Here is an 18,353-nt window from a genome sequence, read left to right on the forward strand (position 1 = left end):
ATACCCCTAGGAATTGTGTGAGATAATACATGTGTGTTCTATTGATGGGCATTTATACCATGCCTTTCTCCCAGAGGACCCAAAGGAGATTACAGTTCAATTCTCCTCTATTTTAGACTCACAACACTGCCCAGAGAAAAAAGGTACACTGAAAGAGAATGACTAGCCAAGGTCACCCAGCAACCTTCCATGACAAGGTGAGGATTAGAGGTGTGCATTCAGATACACCCAAGCTGATATAAGAAATTATCCATAACACTCCCAAACCTCTGAGAGTAATGAAAATTTATTTGAAATGGATTTTCAAGAGAGATTTCGGGGGACACAATAGCAGGGAGGGAGGGAGAGGAAGCTGGCCACCAAATAGCTGTTAGTTAGTGTCTCTGTCCCTTTAAATTTTAAAGGGACTAGAAACTCTCCCTAACAGTAGAAGCTAACTGAGAACTGATAGTCCTTAGACAGGAGGTCAGGTCTACTGCACTGGAAATAATGGAGCCATTATTTGTGATGGTCACTAAAGAGGCCAGGTCCACCTATCAGAAATAATGAGGCCATTATTTGCGATGGGTAGACCTGGCCTTTCTATAACTCAGAAAATAATGATCCTGTTATTTCCAATAGCCCATAGACCTGGCCTCTGACCACTAGATAATTAGATGCTAGTCAATATTAGTTGTTAGTCAAGCTTCCATTTAAGGGGAGAGGAGATACCAGCTAATGACTTGTTGGTAGGACCAGCTTCCTCTCTCCCTTTCCTGCTTTCCCTGCTCCTTCTACCTTAAGGGGGAATTGGAAGAATGGACCTGAATTTTCAGGATGCAAAAAACTACCCGCAAAACACTTCAGAAATTTCAGAATAACAAAAAGCATGCCCTCCTCAAAACCATGAGCCAAAATTAACACAAGTTTTTAAGTGCACACCCTAGTGGGGATTAGACTCTCCCACTTTATACTCTAATGCCCTAACCACTACACAATGCTCTGGCACCTTTATTATTTACAAGAAATACTCAGGAAGGAAGAAATTTGGGAACTTAAGCCATCTGAGAAAGATCTGTTAAGTATCCCCATACACACTTTTCAAAAGCCCTGAGCTTGCCAAAGGTGCTGGGACTGAAAGAACCTGTGCCAGCTGGGAAAGATGTGCTAAAGTACTTGGCTTTCCCCGTTTCAAATATTTTCAAAAGCCCAGAAACAGTCCCTTACCACAATCACACAGCCAGTAAATTCTGTGCTAGGCTTTGACATACAATTAAATTCATCTCTAGTAGATCTACAGTAATACTAGTCTTACACTTCTTATTTTGAAACTGAATCAGAATTCTGGATTGCTTATTTATCTTGCTCAAATTTTAAACTGTGCATTCGTTAAATTATAAATTGTTTCTACCACAGACACCAGTGTGAAGGAAAACAATATATAGCTAACAAAAAAATACGACACCCAAATATGAACATTTTAAATAAATTGTATACACATGAAAACATATGTACAATTTGTAGTCCTTAATGTATTATTCAACATTGAACCACGACTCCCTCATTTAAATTTAAAAGATTCACTCATTTAAATTTAAAAGCAAATTCTACTGTGCTCCTATTTCAGCTTTTAAGATCCACAAACAACCAGCTCTGAAGAATTCATTCATATTAAATATGCTAACACTTCCTTACATGATTTGGATTCTGGAGAAGGAGGAGAAATGTTGGATACAGCAAGATCACTCTTGGATTTTTTAGGCTTCTTTGCATTTGTCTGCCAGGGTTTATCATAACTTCTGAAATCCCTTCTTATTCCCTTGTTTTCTGTTGGGGGGGAAATATTATATTTGAACAGTTGCCTTTTAATATTGACATGCAAAACATACCTTGACAACAATATTATCAGGCAAAGAAAACACTACAGAAAAATACATTTCTATTCATGTTAGGTCACCACAAAAACTGGTTGTTTTTCTTTTTTCCCACCTAGAGAAAGAATTACATAGTGCCTTTTGCTGAACCAAGAGGTCTAGTTCTTTCTCTGCAACCAAGAAGTCATAAAACAGGCATAGGAACACAAGGGAGAAATGCTAATAGTTTTAAACAATATGTAATTTAATTTCTAACTTTTATTTACAGGGCTGCAATTAGATTATTGCAAGTGTTCACTTTCCAGAGAGGCTGAAGAAACCTTAATCAGTGCCTGGAGGCAGTTTTGGGATGGATGAGGACTAATAAACTGACACAACCCCCCCCCAAAAAAGGTTCTACTGATATGTGGTAGGCCTGACCATGAAGAGAGGTGTCTTCTGTTCTGGATGGGGTAGCACTCCCCCTAAAAGATCAGGTACATAGCTTGGGGGTGTTCCTGGATCCAGGGCTCCTGTTGGATAAATACGTGAAGGCACTGGCCAGGAATGCCTTTCACCAGCTTCAACTGGTTAACAAGCTGCAGCCTTTCCTGGACAGAAAAGACCTTGCCACTGTTTTCCTAGGTACATTTTGACAGAGGGAGGGAAGGATGAAGACAGGAGGGCAGATAAAGGTACGCTGGCTGGTGGGTGGGAAGGAAAGGAGGAATAAAGAACAGGGAAGAAGTTATGGGGAAGAAATGGTAAGGGAGGGGAAATACGATACCCACACAGGTCATTGTGGGTTCCCTACTTGTATATATTTAATTTTAAAGTTGGTTTTCATGTTTTTGATTGTTTACCCCTTGGGGACCCTAAGTGGGTTAGAAAGTTAGCATTAAAAAGTTTTAAATAAATAGCTAAATATAAATAAAGCACTGCCCTGATATTAATCAGGAGGTTCGTTATCTATTTACCAATTTTAAAACGCTCGTCTTTATATGGTGTATTGTTAAAGAAATAATGGGATATAGCAGAGGCACATACATATCTGTCTTTATATGCTATGTATCTCTACTACATCCCTGATTTCCTTAATACAATATAAAGAAAATATAATAGTAGTAAATAAATACTGCAAGGAAAGAAAACATAGTATGGTATAAAAGGAAGAAAGAATTTTAGGTGAAGATAAACCTAGATAAAAATGAGACCCAGATGCCCAACCACAGAGCTTAGTAGGTCGCTCACACCTGGGTAGGTCGCTCAAACTTACATCAAATGGTTCAATAATCCCTAAAATTACCCTGAATTGCCTGGAGGAAAGGTGAAATACAGGTGTGGGAAAAAATAAAAATTGCTTCAAATTATCATTTTAGAATTTCTTAAAATATAATTATTATTTTGCTCACCCGAAGTTTCACTTTCTGCCCAAAGAGCAGCAGATCCAGACAATGTCCTCTGAAGCTGGCTACGACTCCCATGTTTGGATTGGAGATGGTCAATAAGAAATGGTATTGGATGGTCAGGCGTCTCTGTTATCAGTTTGGTCATCAATTCCTTCAAAAGATTGAATTACAGAAAAGTTAACAAGTACTCTATTGCACTTCTTCTTTTTTGCCATCAAGTCACATCTGACTTGGTGACCCTGGTGAGGTTTTCAAGGCAAGTGATGTTCAGAGTTGGTTTGTCACGGCCTGCCTCCACATCACAACCATGGTATCCCTTGGAGGTCTCCCATCCAAATACTTGCCAGGGTTGACCTTGCTTAGCTTCTGAGATCTGATGAGATGGGCTATCCAGATCAGGGCCTTGCACACATATAATACTACTGCTTAAACAATATATATACACTGTGGAATTTGGTTGCCCCAGAGCATTTGAATCAGTCACAGGCACAATTACACTTTTTGTTAGGGGAAATATTTCCAAAGTAAGTAATCCATGTAATTGTATTGTGACGAACTGTTTGTTTAAATTTGCCACAATGACTCTAGCCCTCTGACACTGAAATGCAGAGTTCATTGTGTGTCGATCACAACTTTGGACTATGGCCAACAGGCTAAATAGACAACTTTGTCCATATGGAAACTGCTGCATTGGATCCAACAGCCCAGCTGGTGGGGTAGAAGATAATTTATAAGACAGTTTAATATACAGCAAAATGAACCTTGGTAACTGGGAGAGGCGGTCTGGATTCTGTGGGCTCTAGGTGCCAGGTGAGTATGTGCACAAGATAAATGTGAACAGGAGTGTTCATTAATCTTTGCCATCTCATCGCCACTGTGCTGAAAGGAGCAAATAAAAACCAGTGTGGTTGCTGTGTTGATCTCTAGGTTAACTGGCAACTAATTACTACTCTGCTTAGGTTTTTATTTTGTTCTACAGGTTAAAAATAAAACCAGTCCTCACTAATCTTAGAACTATATATATAACTAAACACATTCTCAATCCTTCCCTGCTTCTGCTGTCTTTCACTCTGCCCCACTTAAACTTTAACTGTAAGCTCTTTCAGCAAGAGACCTGTACTTTGCAATGGTACACTAATGAAAGTACATAAATCATGTGTAACAGAACATTGCACTTCTAATATAAAATGCATTATATAACTATTTATAGATATTTCAACTTTGAGATCAGTACTCCCTTCCAATATCAACATCCAAGTGTATGAAAGCAAACTAAACTACAATCTACTGAAGTAGTTACACGAGCAAAGTAATTACATCAAATCAACACCAATAACCTGGTCAAAAATGATTTAAAACATGTTTATATATTAGCGATATAAAAAACATTTTCATCTATATCACCTTGGTGTGCATTGGGAATCAGCCACTACTTGTGGTTGCTACCAGTTTTGTCCATACCTGACTTCTATGGCATTTGCATGGGACAGGAGATGGGTCTTTCAATTCACTCAACCTTCTGGAGACTTGGAAAGAGCAAGAGAAATTCTTGCTTCTTATTATTATCTCTCTTGTGATATTTTGTGCATGCTAAGGAACTCGGGGGAAGAATGGAATCTGCCTTTCTAATCCAGCATAGTGTGACACTGCTCTAATCTCTCTTTCTGCTTTTTCTGGCTGTGGTTTATGGTCACTACTGGCCATTTTTGTGGATTGTACATTTCATTCATTTAATATATAATACATGGCTTTTGCATGCATTTCTCAAAACTTAATTGCACAACACTCCAGGATTCAAACTGAATGTATGAACTGTCTGCTTTAACATGTATTGCATTTGAGATGGTCGAGTAAGATGAAACACTGGTCTGATATTTGTTTCACTCATGCAAAGCATCTTTGGATGTTGCCATCACTGAATGCTAGAAGCCTAATGCTAGAAGCCTCCAAGCAAAAATGGGGGAATTAGAGTGCATGGTTTTAAGAGAAAACATTACAGAAATCTGGTGGAGGGGAGAGAACCAGTGGGATACAGTCATCCCTGGTTACAAACTGTATAGAAATGACAGGGAAGGGCGTACTGGAGGGGGTGTTTCTATGTATATCAAGGAAGGCATAGTGTCTAATAAGCTAGAGACCATAAAAAGGGCAGACTCGTCCACAGAATCCTTATGGGTGACAATTCCGGGCCCCAAAGGAGATTTAGTACTGGGGACGTTGTATTTGCCCCCTGACCAAATGGCTCAGGGTGATCTTGAGATGGAGAATGAAATTAGGGAAGCATGTAAAGGTAATGAAGTAGTAATAATGGGAGACTTCAACTTCCCTCATATTTACTGGATAAATGTATGCTCCAGTCAAGCCAAAGACATAAAAATTTTAGACATCCTAAATGACTGTGCCCTCGAACAGTTGGTCATAGACCCAACCAGAGGGGAGGCAATCCTGGATTTAATACTCTATGGTGCTGCCAGTGACTTTGTGTGGGATGTGGATGTAGTTGAGCCAGTTGGCAATAGAGATCACAATGGCATCAAATTTAATTTAGATGCAAGTGGGAAAGTGACTGGGAAATCTCACACAATTACCTTTGACTTTAAAAGAGAGAACTTCTCTAAAATGAGAAAACTGGTAAAGAGGAAGTTGAAAGGAACGGAAGGGTTAAATCTCTTGAAAAGGCTTGGGGGTTACTCAAGTCCACATTACTAGAGGCTCAGCTAGCTTGTATACCACAGGTCAGGAAAGGTAGTAATAAGTCCAAGAGGTCACCACCATGGCTAACGGGTAAGGTGAAGGAAGCAATTAGAGAGAGGAAAAAGTCTTCCTTCAGAGACTGGAAGGTTTGCCCAAAGGAGGCGAACAAAAGCAAACACAAACTTGCACAAAGGAAATGCAAGCAGATAATTAGAGATGCAAAAAAAGATTTTGAGGGGCATATTGCTAAACACATCAAAACAAACAATAAGAAATTATTTAAGTATATTAGGAGTAGGAAACCAGCTAGGGAAGCGGTTGGACCATCGGATGACAATGGGAGTAAAGGAACTCTAAGGGAGGATAAAGCGATTGCTGAAAAACTAAATGAATTATTCTCATCTGTCTTCACTGTTGAATATACAGGGTAGATTCCTTCTCCTGAACAGAGATTTTGGAGAGGGGAAAATGAGGAACTGAGGCAAATAGTGGTAACAAGGCAGGAAGTCCTAGAACGTCTAGACAAACTGCAAACTAACAAGTCACAGGGACCAGATGGTATTCATCCTAGAGTTCTTCAAAAACGCAAATGGGAAATTGCTGAACTTCTAATAAAGATATGTAATATGTCCCTTCGATCAGCCTCTGTACCAGAGGACTGGAGAGTGGCCAATGTAACACCCATTTATAAAAAAGGTTCCAGGGGGACCCAGGAAATTACAGGCCAGTTAGCTTAATGTCTGTTCCAGGTAAATTAGTGGAAAGCATTATTAAAGATAGAATTGTCAAGCATATAGAAGGGCAAGGTCTGCTGGGCAAAACCCAACATGGCTTCTTTAAGGTCCTGTCTCACTAACCTATTAGAGTTTTTTGAAAGCGTCAATAAGCATGTGGACAGGAATGAGCCTGTGGATATTGTGTATTTGGATTTCCAAAAAGCTTTTGACAAAGTCCCCCACCAAAGACTGCTAAGCAAACTTCGTAGTCATGGGATAAGAGGACAAGTCCTCTTATGGATTGAGAGCTGGCTGAAAAATAGGAAGCAGAGAGTAGGAATCAATGGTCAGTTCTCACAATGGCGGGATGTGAGCAGTGGGGTGCCTCAGGGATCTGTGTTGGGACCGGTGCTTTTCAACCTGTTCATCAATGACCTGGAGCTGGGGTTAAACAGTGAAGTAGCGAAGTTTGCAGATGACACCAAATTATTTAGGGTGCTTAAAACAAAATTGGACTGTGAAGAGCTCCAGAAGGATCTCTGCGTACTGGAAGAACGGGCATTAAAATGGCAAATGAGATTCAATGTGAGTAAGTGTAAAGTGATGCATATTGGGGCTAAAAATCCCAACTTCACATATACACTGATGGGATCTGTGCTGGCAGCAACAGACCAAGAAAGGGATCTTGGGGTGGTAGTGGATAGCTCAATGAAGATGCCAACCCAGTGTGCGGCTGCTGTAAAAATGGCAAATTCCATGCTGGCCATAATTAGACAAGGAATAGAGAATAAAACTGCTGATATCATACTTCCCTTGTACAAATCTATGGTGAGACCACACTTGGAATACTGTGTACAGTTCTGGTCACCACACCTAAAAAAGGATATTACAGAGCTTGAGAAGGTGCAGAAAAGAGCAACCAAATGACTAAAGCAACTGTCCTATGAGGAGCGGATAAGACGCTTAGGGCTGTTTAGCTTGGAAAGAAGGCGGCTGAGGGGAGACATGATAGAGGTCTATAAATTTATGCATGGTTTGGAAAGAGTGGACAGGGAGAGGTTTTCTCCCTCTCCCATAATACTGGAGCACGGGGTCATCTGCTAAAGCTGGAGGGTGAGAGATTCAAAACAGATAAAAGGAAGTAAGAGGGGACTGGACATATTCATGGAGGAGAGGAGTATTCACGGCTATTAGTTAGAATGGATACTAGTCATGCTGCATACCTAATCTCTCTAGTATCAGAGGAGCATGCCTATTATTTTGGGTAGGGTGGAACACAGGCAGGATGGTGCTGCTGCAGTCATCTTGTTTGTGGCTTCCTAGAGGCACCTGGTTGGCCACTGTGTGAACAGACTGCTGGACTTGATGGGCCTTGGTCTGATCCAGCAGGGCCTTTCTTATATTCTTATGAATGATGGATACCATATGAGCTCCTAGTCCCGTGTTGGCGAACCTATGGCATGTGTGCCCGACTCGGCATGCGTAGCCCTCTCTGCCGGCACGCGGGTAAGTGGCTCAGGATGGGACCGAAAGTCCAAACGGGCGAGGCAGCAACGAATGGAAGAGGTGGAGAGAGAGCAAGCCCGCTTCCCGAGGGACGGGGCGAGGAACCGGCAAGCCGACAGCCGGGAGAAGACGGAGCGCAGAGACGCGGCGGTGCACCGCCGCACCCCAGCTGTAGCCCCGCTGCCCGGTCGTGCCTGCGCCAGTCAGAGGAATTGGCTGGGGTGTGGGGAGGAGGGCAGGATGTTTCAGCCCTCCCTCTAGTCCCGCCCCCAAGACCTTATTAGGTCAGAGGAGGCTCCACCCCCACCAAAAGTCAACCATGAAGCCTCTCCTCACCGCCCCATTTCGGGTGTGTGAGGTAAAGCGCCACCCTCACCCTCCCCTCACAGCGCGGCCGAGTTTTGAATGCGCGCTCGAGGGCCGGCAGCACCAAGGCGGGCGGCGAGGAGGAGATCGGGGCCCGGGGGGGGGTTTAGCAATGTTTGATTCAAAACTCTGCATGGGGGGTTATTGGCCATTTATAAATGGGAGGTTTTGCATTGGATTTGCCATTCAGATGCACATTTCGGACGGAACCCTCTGAATATAGAGCAGGTTTTGCTTCATATATTTTCTTTAGGGTTGCCAGGTGTCTCTCCCCCAATCATTTACCTCTTTTCCTGATGGTTCAGTTACAAATATAAAGTTTCACTTTGAAGAAGAGTTGGTTTTTATATGCCGACTTTCTCTACCACTTAAGGAAGAATCAAAGCGGCTTTCAATCACCTTCCCCTCCCCACAACAGATACCCTGACCATTTATGCATGGTCAGTTTTGATGTTCGCTAAAAGCTCTTTTTTAAAATGCGAATTTAAAACTGCCTATTCACAGTCTCAAACCAAAAGGAGAAATTCCACCCCTCCCACTCGCCTGCTCCTTTGTTCCTGTTTGCATAGCCATTAGCATGTGCATAGCTAACCCGCCGCTGTTATTTTGCATGGTTCCTTCAGGGGGATTCTTCAGGTTAAATTGCCGTGTTGGCACTTTGCAATATATAAGTGGGTTTTGGGTTGCAGTTTGGGCACTCAGTCTCTAAAAGGTTCACCATCACTGTCCTAGTCTATCAGAGATAATGCAAATTTCTTAAGAGAGATACTATCATCACACTCTAAAAAGCCACGTCTTTATATTTTACTGTAAAATTTACATTGGATAGTCCATCAAGTGTTGATGCAGGTCAATAATCTAATCTGCCTGTGATTGTCCTTGATTAAACAGAAATAAAACGGCCTTTGCAGCCTATTAAGTATAAGTCAAATGACAAGAAATCTCTAATTAGCTATATCTAAATGTGTGTAGCAGACCATTAACTTAATTAAGTAATGCTCCATCTTGCTCAGCAACTGACAATAGGTGGCCTCAGAACCATCACAGGTTTTTTCCCCCAGTTTGCATACTTGGCACCCTGACAGATTTCAGATCTGTGAGGTTATCATTTTGTTATTTAACTAATTTCTCCAGGCGACAGTGTCAACATTATTTCTGTCCAAATAATATACCGTATTTTTCGCTCCATAAGACGCACTTTTTTCCTTCTCAAAAGTGAGGGGAAATGTGGGTGCGTCTTATAGAGTGAATGTGCGCACAGAGCCGGCTGGGCGCGCTGGGAGGCAGCCGGGGAAAGCTGCCTCGCGCCGTTCCAGCACGCCCAGCCGGCTCTGTGCGCCCGCCCAGCCCGCTCTGTGCGCTTGTTCGCCTCCCAGCTGGGAAGCGGAGGGGGGGCGGCTTGGCGCGCCCGCCCGCCTCCTCCCCGCCCGCTCTGAGCGCTTGGCGCGCCTCTCCCGCCCGGCTCCTCCCAGCTCGCTCTGAGCTCTTGGAGCGCCCGCCCGCCTCCTCCCCACCCTGAGCGCTTGGCGCGCCCGCGCGCCCGCTCCCTGCCCGCGTTTTTAGAGGACGAAAACAAGATTTTTTCTTGTTTTCCTCCTCTAAAAACTAGGTGCGTCTTATGGAGCGGTGCGTCCTATGGAGCGAAAAATACGGTACTTCCTTTTTTTAACTTCACAATTTGTGATTTCTATTTTCAATTTTTATTATTTCTCAGATTGCAAAAACTAAGATACATGTGCAAATGTGGCATAGGGTACAACAGGCTGCAGAGCTCTCTCTCTATTATTGGATACATTCACAGCTTTGCATGTAGAAAACTATGGCATTTAAAATTCCACAAATAAATCTGTACTGAATTATAAATCTAAGATGCACTACTAAAACAGTTAAGAGAGCCATGATCAGTCTTCACTCGTCCCATGATATCACCCAGCTGTATTATGAGTCAGCCACTTAACTCTTTGGGGGGAGCCTTTGGGGGAGCTCTTATCTGGGCTGAGATATGGAATTCTGCACCAAACCATACCCTGTGGCAAATTTCTCTGTTGCATCCCAAGGGCTTGCAATAGGGATTTTTTTTTTTAATTGCATTCCAGGAGCTTGAGTTTGCATACCCAAGGGAAAAAACAGAGAAATTTCATGGGGTGGGGGAGAATGGTAGCTCAACCCAGAGAACAGCTGCAAGTTCACATTTGTCCCCCTTCCCCAACCTCTCACCATGTCCTTGTTCTGGAATCCAGCAAGAAAGGGGGGCTGAACATGGTTCCAGTGGACAGCATGCAACAACTAACTATATGTTGTGCACCCTTGTTACAAGTCATACATTTGGCACTGTTTAGATTTGAAAAGGAAATAAGTACTGCATAGATTTCAGTTTTGCCCCTAAAACAGAAAAAAGTTTCCCCCATGCATTAAAAATATCTACAAATTTTAAATCACTAGTCTCATCCACTTTTTTATTTTTTTTGCCGTCAAGACACAACTGACTTCTGGCAACCCTGTAGGGTTTTCAAGGCAAGATACAAGTTTGAGATGGTTAAGTTCAAGTGATATATTGTACTTCAAAACGTATCAAGGTGGTTCATATACAAGTCTTTAGTTTCTACTCAGAGTGTTTTCTCTTGGCAGTCTCTGGTTTGTTTCTTAAATTGAAGCTTTAACACTTTCTTAAACTTAAGCTTCTTTCATTTTCACATTAGTCCTTTAGCTATAGGAATTAGGAACATTAACACACTTCTCTAGTTTCTCTCTCAAACTGGCCTAGGTTCACTTGATTCACAAGAGATATTTCCCATTAAACTCTTAGGAATCACTATAAACCTTAGAGCTATTTCCCCTATGTAACTGGTTATGGATCCTGTCTGGATCCAAAAATCCAAAATGTGTTCCTTTTCATCCTGAGGAGAATCCTCCACCAGACAGCATACAGCTCACACAGCTGTTTCCAAGCTCTGTCTGTTAACTTCTTTCTCACTCAACTGTCAGTTCTTAACTGTCTGTTTTCTAACCGTCACTCTCAGAATTCTATTGGAATTCCCTATCAATCAAGGGGGTTCTATGACCGGGACAACTTTTAGAATGCAGCTGCCTGACACAACTGTAAAAAACAAGCAAATAGTAAAAAGCATTCTGGTGATGAAGGGGGGCAGAGAATGGCAGCTGTGACGGGATGACAATCATTAAATGGAATTATCTGGGCAAGGAGGTTCAAAAACCCAAACATTCCCATCCTCACAGACAGAAAATATCTTTAGATAATGATGTTTTTTAAAAGATCATAGTAAAGCATATTTGAAAAACAACAAGGCAAAACAGGGGAAATTCCAGGAAGCAGATGACTGGAGGATGATGCCATGTGGATCCTCTGGGGGGGGGGGGACACTAGTTTGAAAGCATATCCAGAGCTCAATAGTCATGTGGAACAGTCCAAACTGCCCTCATTATATCTAACGATTATGGATTCCAGACAGTCTGAAAAGAACATTCTAAAATATTTCATATCCAATGCATATTGATAGCTATGCATACAGCCCTTGGAGGCCACCATAGTTGGTCAAGAGTTCAAACTTGATCTAAAGGTCTCAGCTAGATCTAAATCTCAATATTTCTAATGTCATTGTTTCTGTAACCTGACAAATTTGTTACTTATTTATTTAACGCATGCTTCTAACTGGGAAATGATATCTAATAAATCTGATATCTGATCTACAAGTATGCCACAGTCGACTCGTATCTCACTCAACTTTAAATTATTTCAATGTAAAAGCAAAGCCTTTGCTCTCTAAGATCAATATGTTAGGAAATGGATACAGAGAAACTCCAAGGACTGCTGCAGACATAAAACTCTCAGTCCCTTACTGAAGAGATTTGGAAAAGATGCTGGGATCATGTGCTCCTTTCCTGGCATGAGGCCACTGAGATCAGCACAATATCTTTTACGGATTCAATTGGCCTCTGTGAGAAATCTGGCCTTTTCTATTGCCATACCATACAAATACTAGCCAGGGTCAGAGCTGAGAGTGTGTAACCGGCCCAAGGTCACCCAGCAAGCTTCCATGGTGGTATTTGAACCTGGGTTTCCCAGGTCCTAGGTCCAACATCTTAACCGATACACCACACTGGCTCTTTTGAAAGGTAGGGTAGAAATATTGCAAATATATACGACTATGTATACTGCCTCAGAGATGCTAGTTGGATTTTTAATAACAGCGGCAAGAATAGTCTTAGCATCACTGTGGAAAACAGACAAAATACCAAAAGTTGAAATCTGGATTGACAAAGCGTATGAATTTATAACAATGGCACACTTAACAGAACTATTACAAACAGACACTCAAAGATCAAATAAAGACAAGTGGCACGCCTTCTATGAATATATCAAAACCAAAAGTTTTGACGATTAAATATATCATGTTAACAAATGATGACAATTTGAACCTTGTTAAGGGGGTAAAAATATGTATTTTCTTGATAGTTTTTTCCCTTACCCTTTTTTCTTTTCCTGTATTCTCACTTAATATTAGAAATCAATAAAAATATTTATTTAAAAAAAAGAGAGAGAGATGCTAGTTGGATTATTTACCTATGAGTTCCAAAACACTTACGGAGCTTCCATCAAAAATCTGTCCAGTTTTTTGCTAGATCATGTCGCAGAAATGAAACAGTAAAATTATCTTTTCAATACACCCCCACAAAAAAATCATCAGCACCATAATGCATGTATGTACACACATATACACAGACTTTTTCAAAAAAATATCTCAGATGTTCTTAACTAAGGTACTAACTGAAAAAAGTCTTAAAAGGTAAATTGCTTCAGAATTGAATTGGATGCTAGAAATAAAACCTCATTAATTTGACAGACAGAAAACCAATAACAATTCAGGCGAAAGTTGTAGACTTCTCTTTTCTTTATCTGTTCCATTGATTACCATTTGAACAAGGTTACAACAAAAATAAAAGTACCTTTTTAAAAATTCAGGGCCCCACCTGACAGAATAGAAAATGGGGAGAAAGAAATGCAAATGCCCTGTAAAAGTAAAGTGTTCCAGATCTGACCCACAACAACAAAGGAAGATGCATCCATAGTTCCCCAGCCTAGCACCTTACCATCTCTGTGTTCCTACTTATTATGGGGCCAAATGGGTTGTATTTGCTCTATTAGGTTGGACAGGAGGCATCAGAATGCTCTTGTGGAAGAAGCATGGGAAGATGAAACTTAGCTGCATTCTTGTTCATCATTGAACAGCTACTAAAGCCGGTTCTCTAGACTGCAACACGGCAACCCTAACCCAGATTCCCAAACCCAGTATTTAGTGTGCTTTACTAATTTAAAGCAGGTGCCCCACGGATCAAAGTGGTAAGCTGCAGTACTGCAGCCAAAGCTCTGCTGATGACCTAGTCGGGGTCAGGTAGCCGGCTCAAGGTTGACTCAGATTTCCATCCTTCCAAGGTCAGTAAAATGAGTACCCAGCCTGCCATAGAGAAGGCCTGAGCCTCTGATCATAGGCCAACATGAGACGGCAGCCGAATGAGCAGATACATTAAATATAAACAGGCAGACAATTATTAGAACAATGGGGTACATGGAGAGCATTTCAACACTTTCCCTAATACTTACCTTTCTATTGCAAATACCCCTTGGAAGATTTCTATTTCCTGTGCTCACTTCCTGGTCCCAGGTGGGGGGGAGGATTGCATCAGGACAGAAGGCTGCTAGGATGCAAGCCAAGGGCAGGGGACGTTGTGTAAGCAGTCATACCCCTCCTTCCGCTAAGGAGGGGCAAAGACTTGCATAAGAGCGAGACACTGCTCTCCCCAAAATGGATGCCTCTCTGAGAGTTTGGGGATCCATCTTATGGGTCAAGCTTGGGCAGGAAAGCAGTTGGCAGTTGCACTTTTCCCCTGGCCCTAAGGTGTGCCTGGCTGGACAATCCCCATTGTGTCACCCTAAAGCAATGTAATCAGTGCTCCGAGCAGACCATTACTTCCCCTATCTGCACCTATCCCAGCAATAAATCGGTATTCAGGAGAGTAACAGAGACATCAATACTCTTTTTGTTGGAGCCACAGAAAAGCAATCAATTCTTTGTTTCTGGCTTTCCTGCTAAGCTACCTCATACCACCTCAGGACCCATTTTGGGGTATAAATATTGGTCCTTTGGCCATTCATAGTGTGTGTGTGTGTGTGTGTGTGTTCTGGTTCTGTGGAAGCACCCCGGTTTGTGTGTGGGCTTTTCCTTTTGCTCCTGGAGATGCTGGTCGTTTTCTTCTTCAGCGCTGTTTTCCACGGATGTCCCTCCAAGACTGGTAACTATCACCAATTCTGAAACCCTGCCCAACTTCCTCCCTTTTCTCTTAGCCAGCTCTTGTATGCCTTATGTGTGCATATTAATTGCTTAAAACATATTTCTTGTTTTTATTATTTTATTCTGTAATAAAAACCAATTTTAATTATCCAACTGCCTTCTCATTTGAGAGTTTTCACCCAGGACTATCCTGGTATACATAGTTTATTGATCTCAGTTTCACCCTCTCTGTCTCCAACTAATTCCCCCCAACTAAAGTGGAGACTGCCTACTTAGGGTAAAAGTTTCACTCCCACACACACACACACTATACAAACCTTTTGCTTTAAAACGTTGGCTCTCCACCACTTTATATGTAACTGAGGCATACCTGGGTTTAAACTGTCAAGTACATAAGGAACATTAAGACAGCAGGTGAAAATGTAGAAAGAAATATTACATTATTTCCAAGTGCACTTTAAGAGACAATTAACACCATGATCCTATTCATGTAGCTCTCTGGTCCTTCTAACAGACTTAAACAGAATACAGGAAGCAGGGCTGCAATTTTTAAATGGAGACTGATGCTGGGGGAAAAGATCTATTTAACCCCCCAAAAAACTATTTCCCCACTAAGAAAAAAACACCTCATTATCCCAGGAGAGTAGAAGCAGCTTGAAAAGTTTCCCCTTAAAACTGCAGATACATCAGCTACATTTTGTAAAAGAAAAATTAATGTTAGAAGAATCACAGAACTGCACAGAATATGTAGATCTGGCCTAAATTGGTGGTGTACCTGGCTTGCCTACCTGAAGTACAAACAAGCTCCTGCAGTTCCAATATACCACCATAGACTGTGACAGCATGACTGTCAATATGGTAGATCCTAAACATTTATTCACTTGCATAGCAATTCAAATCCTGTGGCAGGCAGAAGATAAATGGGCTAACTTTTTTCTACATCTGCTAAATAGGCAAATGTTTCCAATAAAACCACTAAATTCATCTTGATTATAAGAGACATCACATCCATCGTATATAAAAGCCTTAGAAGCCTAACTTTCAGTCCCAGCGAAAGAAAGAAAGAAAGAAAGAAAGAAAGAAAGAAAGAAAGAAAGAAAGAAAGAAAGAAAGAAAGAAAGAAAGAAAGAAAGAAAGAAAGACTCTTTGACAACCAGCACTGCTGCAGCAGAAACAGCAGGAAAAGTTCCTGCTGTGTGCACAGTTTTCTCCTGTGAGGGCAAAACATTTCTTTAGGATAGACTAATACACAAACGCCCTGCCATTACATGCAGGAAATTAAATGATAAAGAACATGTATCTTAATACAAATGTTAATAACTTAGTACAAATCACACCGAAACAAGGTACCTTCGTTAATACACCCAAACTAAACACATGAGTATATCATCAAGGCAAACTGATAATTATAACCATGCACAATTAAATTACTATATCAGCTGACTTATGGTTACTGATAAAAATTATTATGCAATCCTATAAAACATTTACTTAAGACTCAGCCCAAAATGAACCCAGTAGTTTTTACTCACAAGTCAACATTAATTGGGCTGCAGTCCTTCGAACCCATGCATACTTATTTGGCAATAAATGCCAGTTAAATCAGGACTTATTTCTCAGTAAATATGGAAAGGGTGATACTGTCAAAATAAGCTATTTTATGTGAATTCTTAGAGCATGACTGGAATACACAGTCTTCATTACCATAAGGAACAACTCTAATCTTAGACTATTACCCAAAAGCCAAAGCCTGTAGCCTTGTAGTGACACAGAAATTCATCTTCAGAAGAAAGTAAGATATTACTTCATAGCAGCAAAATCTACATTTGGCAAAACAATCTGTGCAGGGAACCATTTCACAAGGCTATAGATTTAGCAATCAGGAAAGATCATTTCACATAAATTTCACAGAAATTGTTAATTTGATTCTCAATCATACCTCCCCATCCCCAACAAGGAATATTGATTTTTTATTTCTTATCTATAAGATAGATAATAATTACGCATGGTCGCCTTAACCTCCTTTATTCCCCGTTTCAGCCAGGATCAAATTTTTCAGTATGCACGATGGTGTTTTATACATGGTCGCTTTAACCTCCTTTATTCCCCGTTTCAGCCAGGATCAAATTTTTCAGTATGCCCGATATCTCATTTCTTGGAAGCTCAACGCTGTTTCGAAGCAAAATGAACCTGGCTTTTCCCATTCCTCTTCTGGCCTGAATTAAACCGTTCATCCTGGCTCATTCCGAAGTCACAGAGAGTGCATACTCCGTTCTCAGGTTAAGCTTCCCCGCGCCATCACGCCCCACCCTTTCCCAACCCCCTCCTCAAAGCAGCATGCCGATGGTTAAACAGGGGAAAACAGAAGATTGGCTTCTCTCACAACCAATCACAAAGCAGTGTGTAAAGAGGTGGGGATTCAAGTGCTTCCCGCTTCCTGGGAGCTCGTTCTGAGCAGAAGAAAGGCTTTTTAAAAACGAGTCTTGGATTTCTCCCCCCCCCCCTCTTTTTAGATTGCTTCGTATTTTGTTCTTAAAATGATCTTTTCTGCGGCAGTTGGGATTGGGGGGAGGAAATCTTCTCTCACGGGGAGCACTGCGAAGTAAGCCAATTACAGAGCAGCATTTAAAGGGGTGGGACTTGATTTGAGCTTGGGAGACTGTTGTTCTGTATTCATGGTTCGATTAGCACACAGTTTTGTCCCTGATCATTCAAGCCAATGCATATAGTTTCCCCCAACCCAGGTTACTTTAATGTGCGATGAACCCAGGTCCAAGCAGGGAGCTCCAACCCATGCATAAAAGACCACTGTGAAATTGTTTGGAAATAGCAAGGGGCAACAAAATACATAAGCATGATGTTTGTTTCACTTTTTAAAACAAAGATTCAACTAGTGCCAAAAGGAGGGATCCTACAAACATAAGGCACTTGTGGACATTTCCCTCTTTCCCCTTCCTTCAGTAGTCCCTTGTGAATCCACCTGACGCTGGGTGAGAGAGGTCAGGGAAGCCTGTGAGTACAATGGCCAAAAGGATGGGGTGTAGTAAGGATGGGGAATCACATAAAAATGAAACTCACTCTCTCTCATCAGCTTTGATTTATAGGATTCAACCCACATTATTCAGACATCTATTCTATTTTACATACCAACTGCCATAAAAATCAAACAGTAAACATTCAGCCCAAAGTAACCTTAAGGAAAATAGACAACACTCAAACAAGTAGTATTCATTGGCCTCCATCCAAACTAGGGCCAGTCAGCAACAGTAAAATATGAGAAAGGGGGTTAGCGTCCAAAGGTGTCTGGATAATGAGATAACCCTATACAGACTATTATTTTTGCACCATCTCCTTGGAAAAAAATGTTAGACATTTTCCCCCGTAAGTTTAAAATGCATCTAATAGGTGAAGTTGTCGTTCAGATATCGGGCAATTTCTTGAAGATTTTCTGAACAGCAATTCATTCTAAATTACTCTCTCTTTTATCTTTACCAAAGCACATTTCTATTGCCAGGAGCCTGG

At 41.4% G+C, this 18,353-nt stretch overlaps 1 protein-coding gene across 1 annotated transcript in view; it reads right to left on the bottom strand.

The window, feature by feature from the left end:
• Positions 1-18,353, bottom strand: part of C8H8orf34 (chromosome 8 C8orf34 homolog) — a 97,734-nt gene that overhangs the window by 73,260 nt on the left and 6,121 nt on the right. The window contains 2 exon segments of the mRNA XM_056854905.1: positions 1,675-1,806; positions 3,245-3,392. Coding sequence (XP_056710883.1) covers positions 1,675-1,806; positions 3,245-3,392 — 280 coding nt within the window.

This window comes from Euleptes europaea, chromosome 8 (assembly GCF_029931775.1).
Source record: "Euleptes europaea isolate rEulEur1 chromosome 8, rEulEur1.hap1, whole genome shotgun sequence".
Taxonomy (NCBI): Eukaryota; Metazoa; Chordata; class Lepidosauria; order Squamata; family Sphaerodactylidae; genus Euleptes; species Euleptes europaea.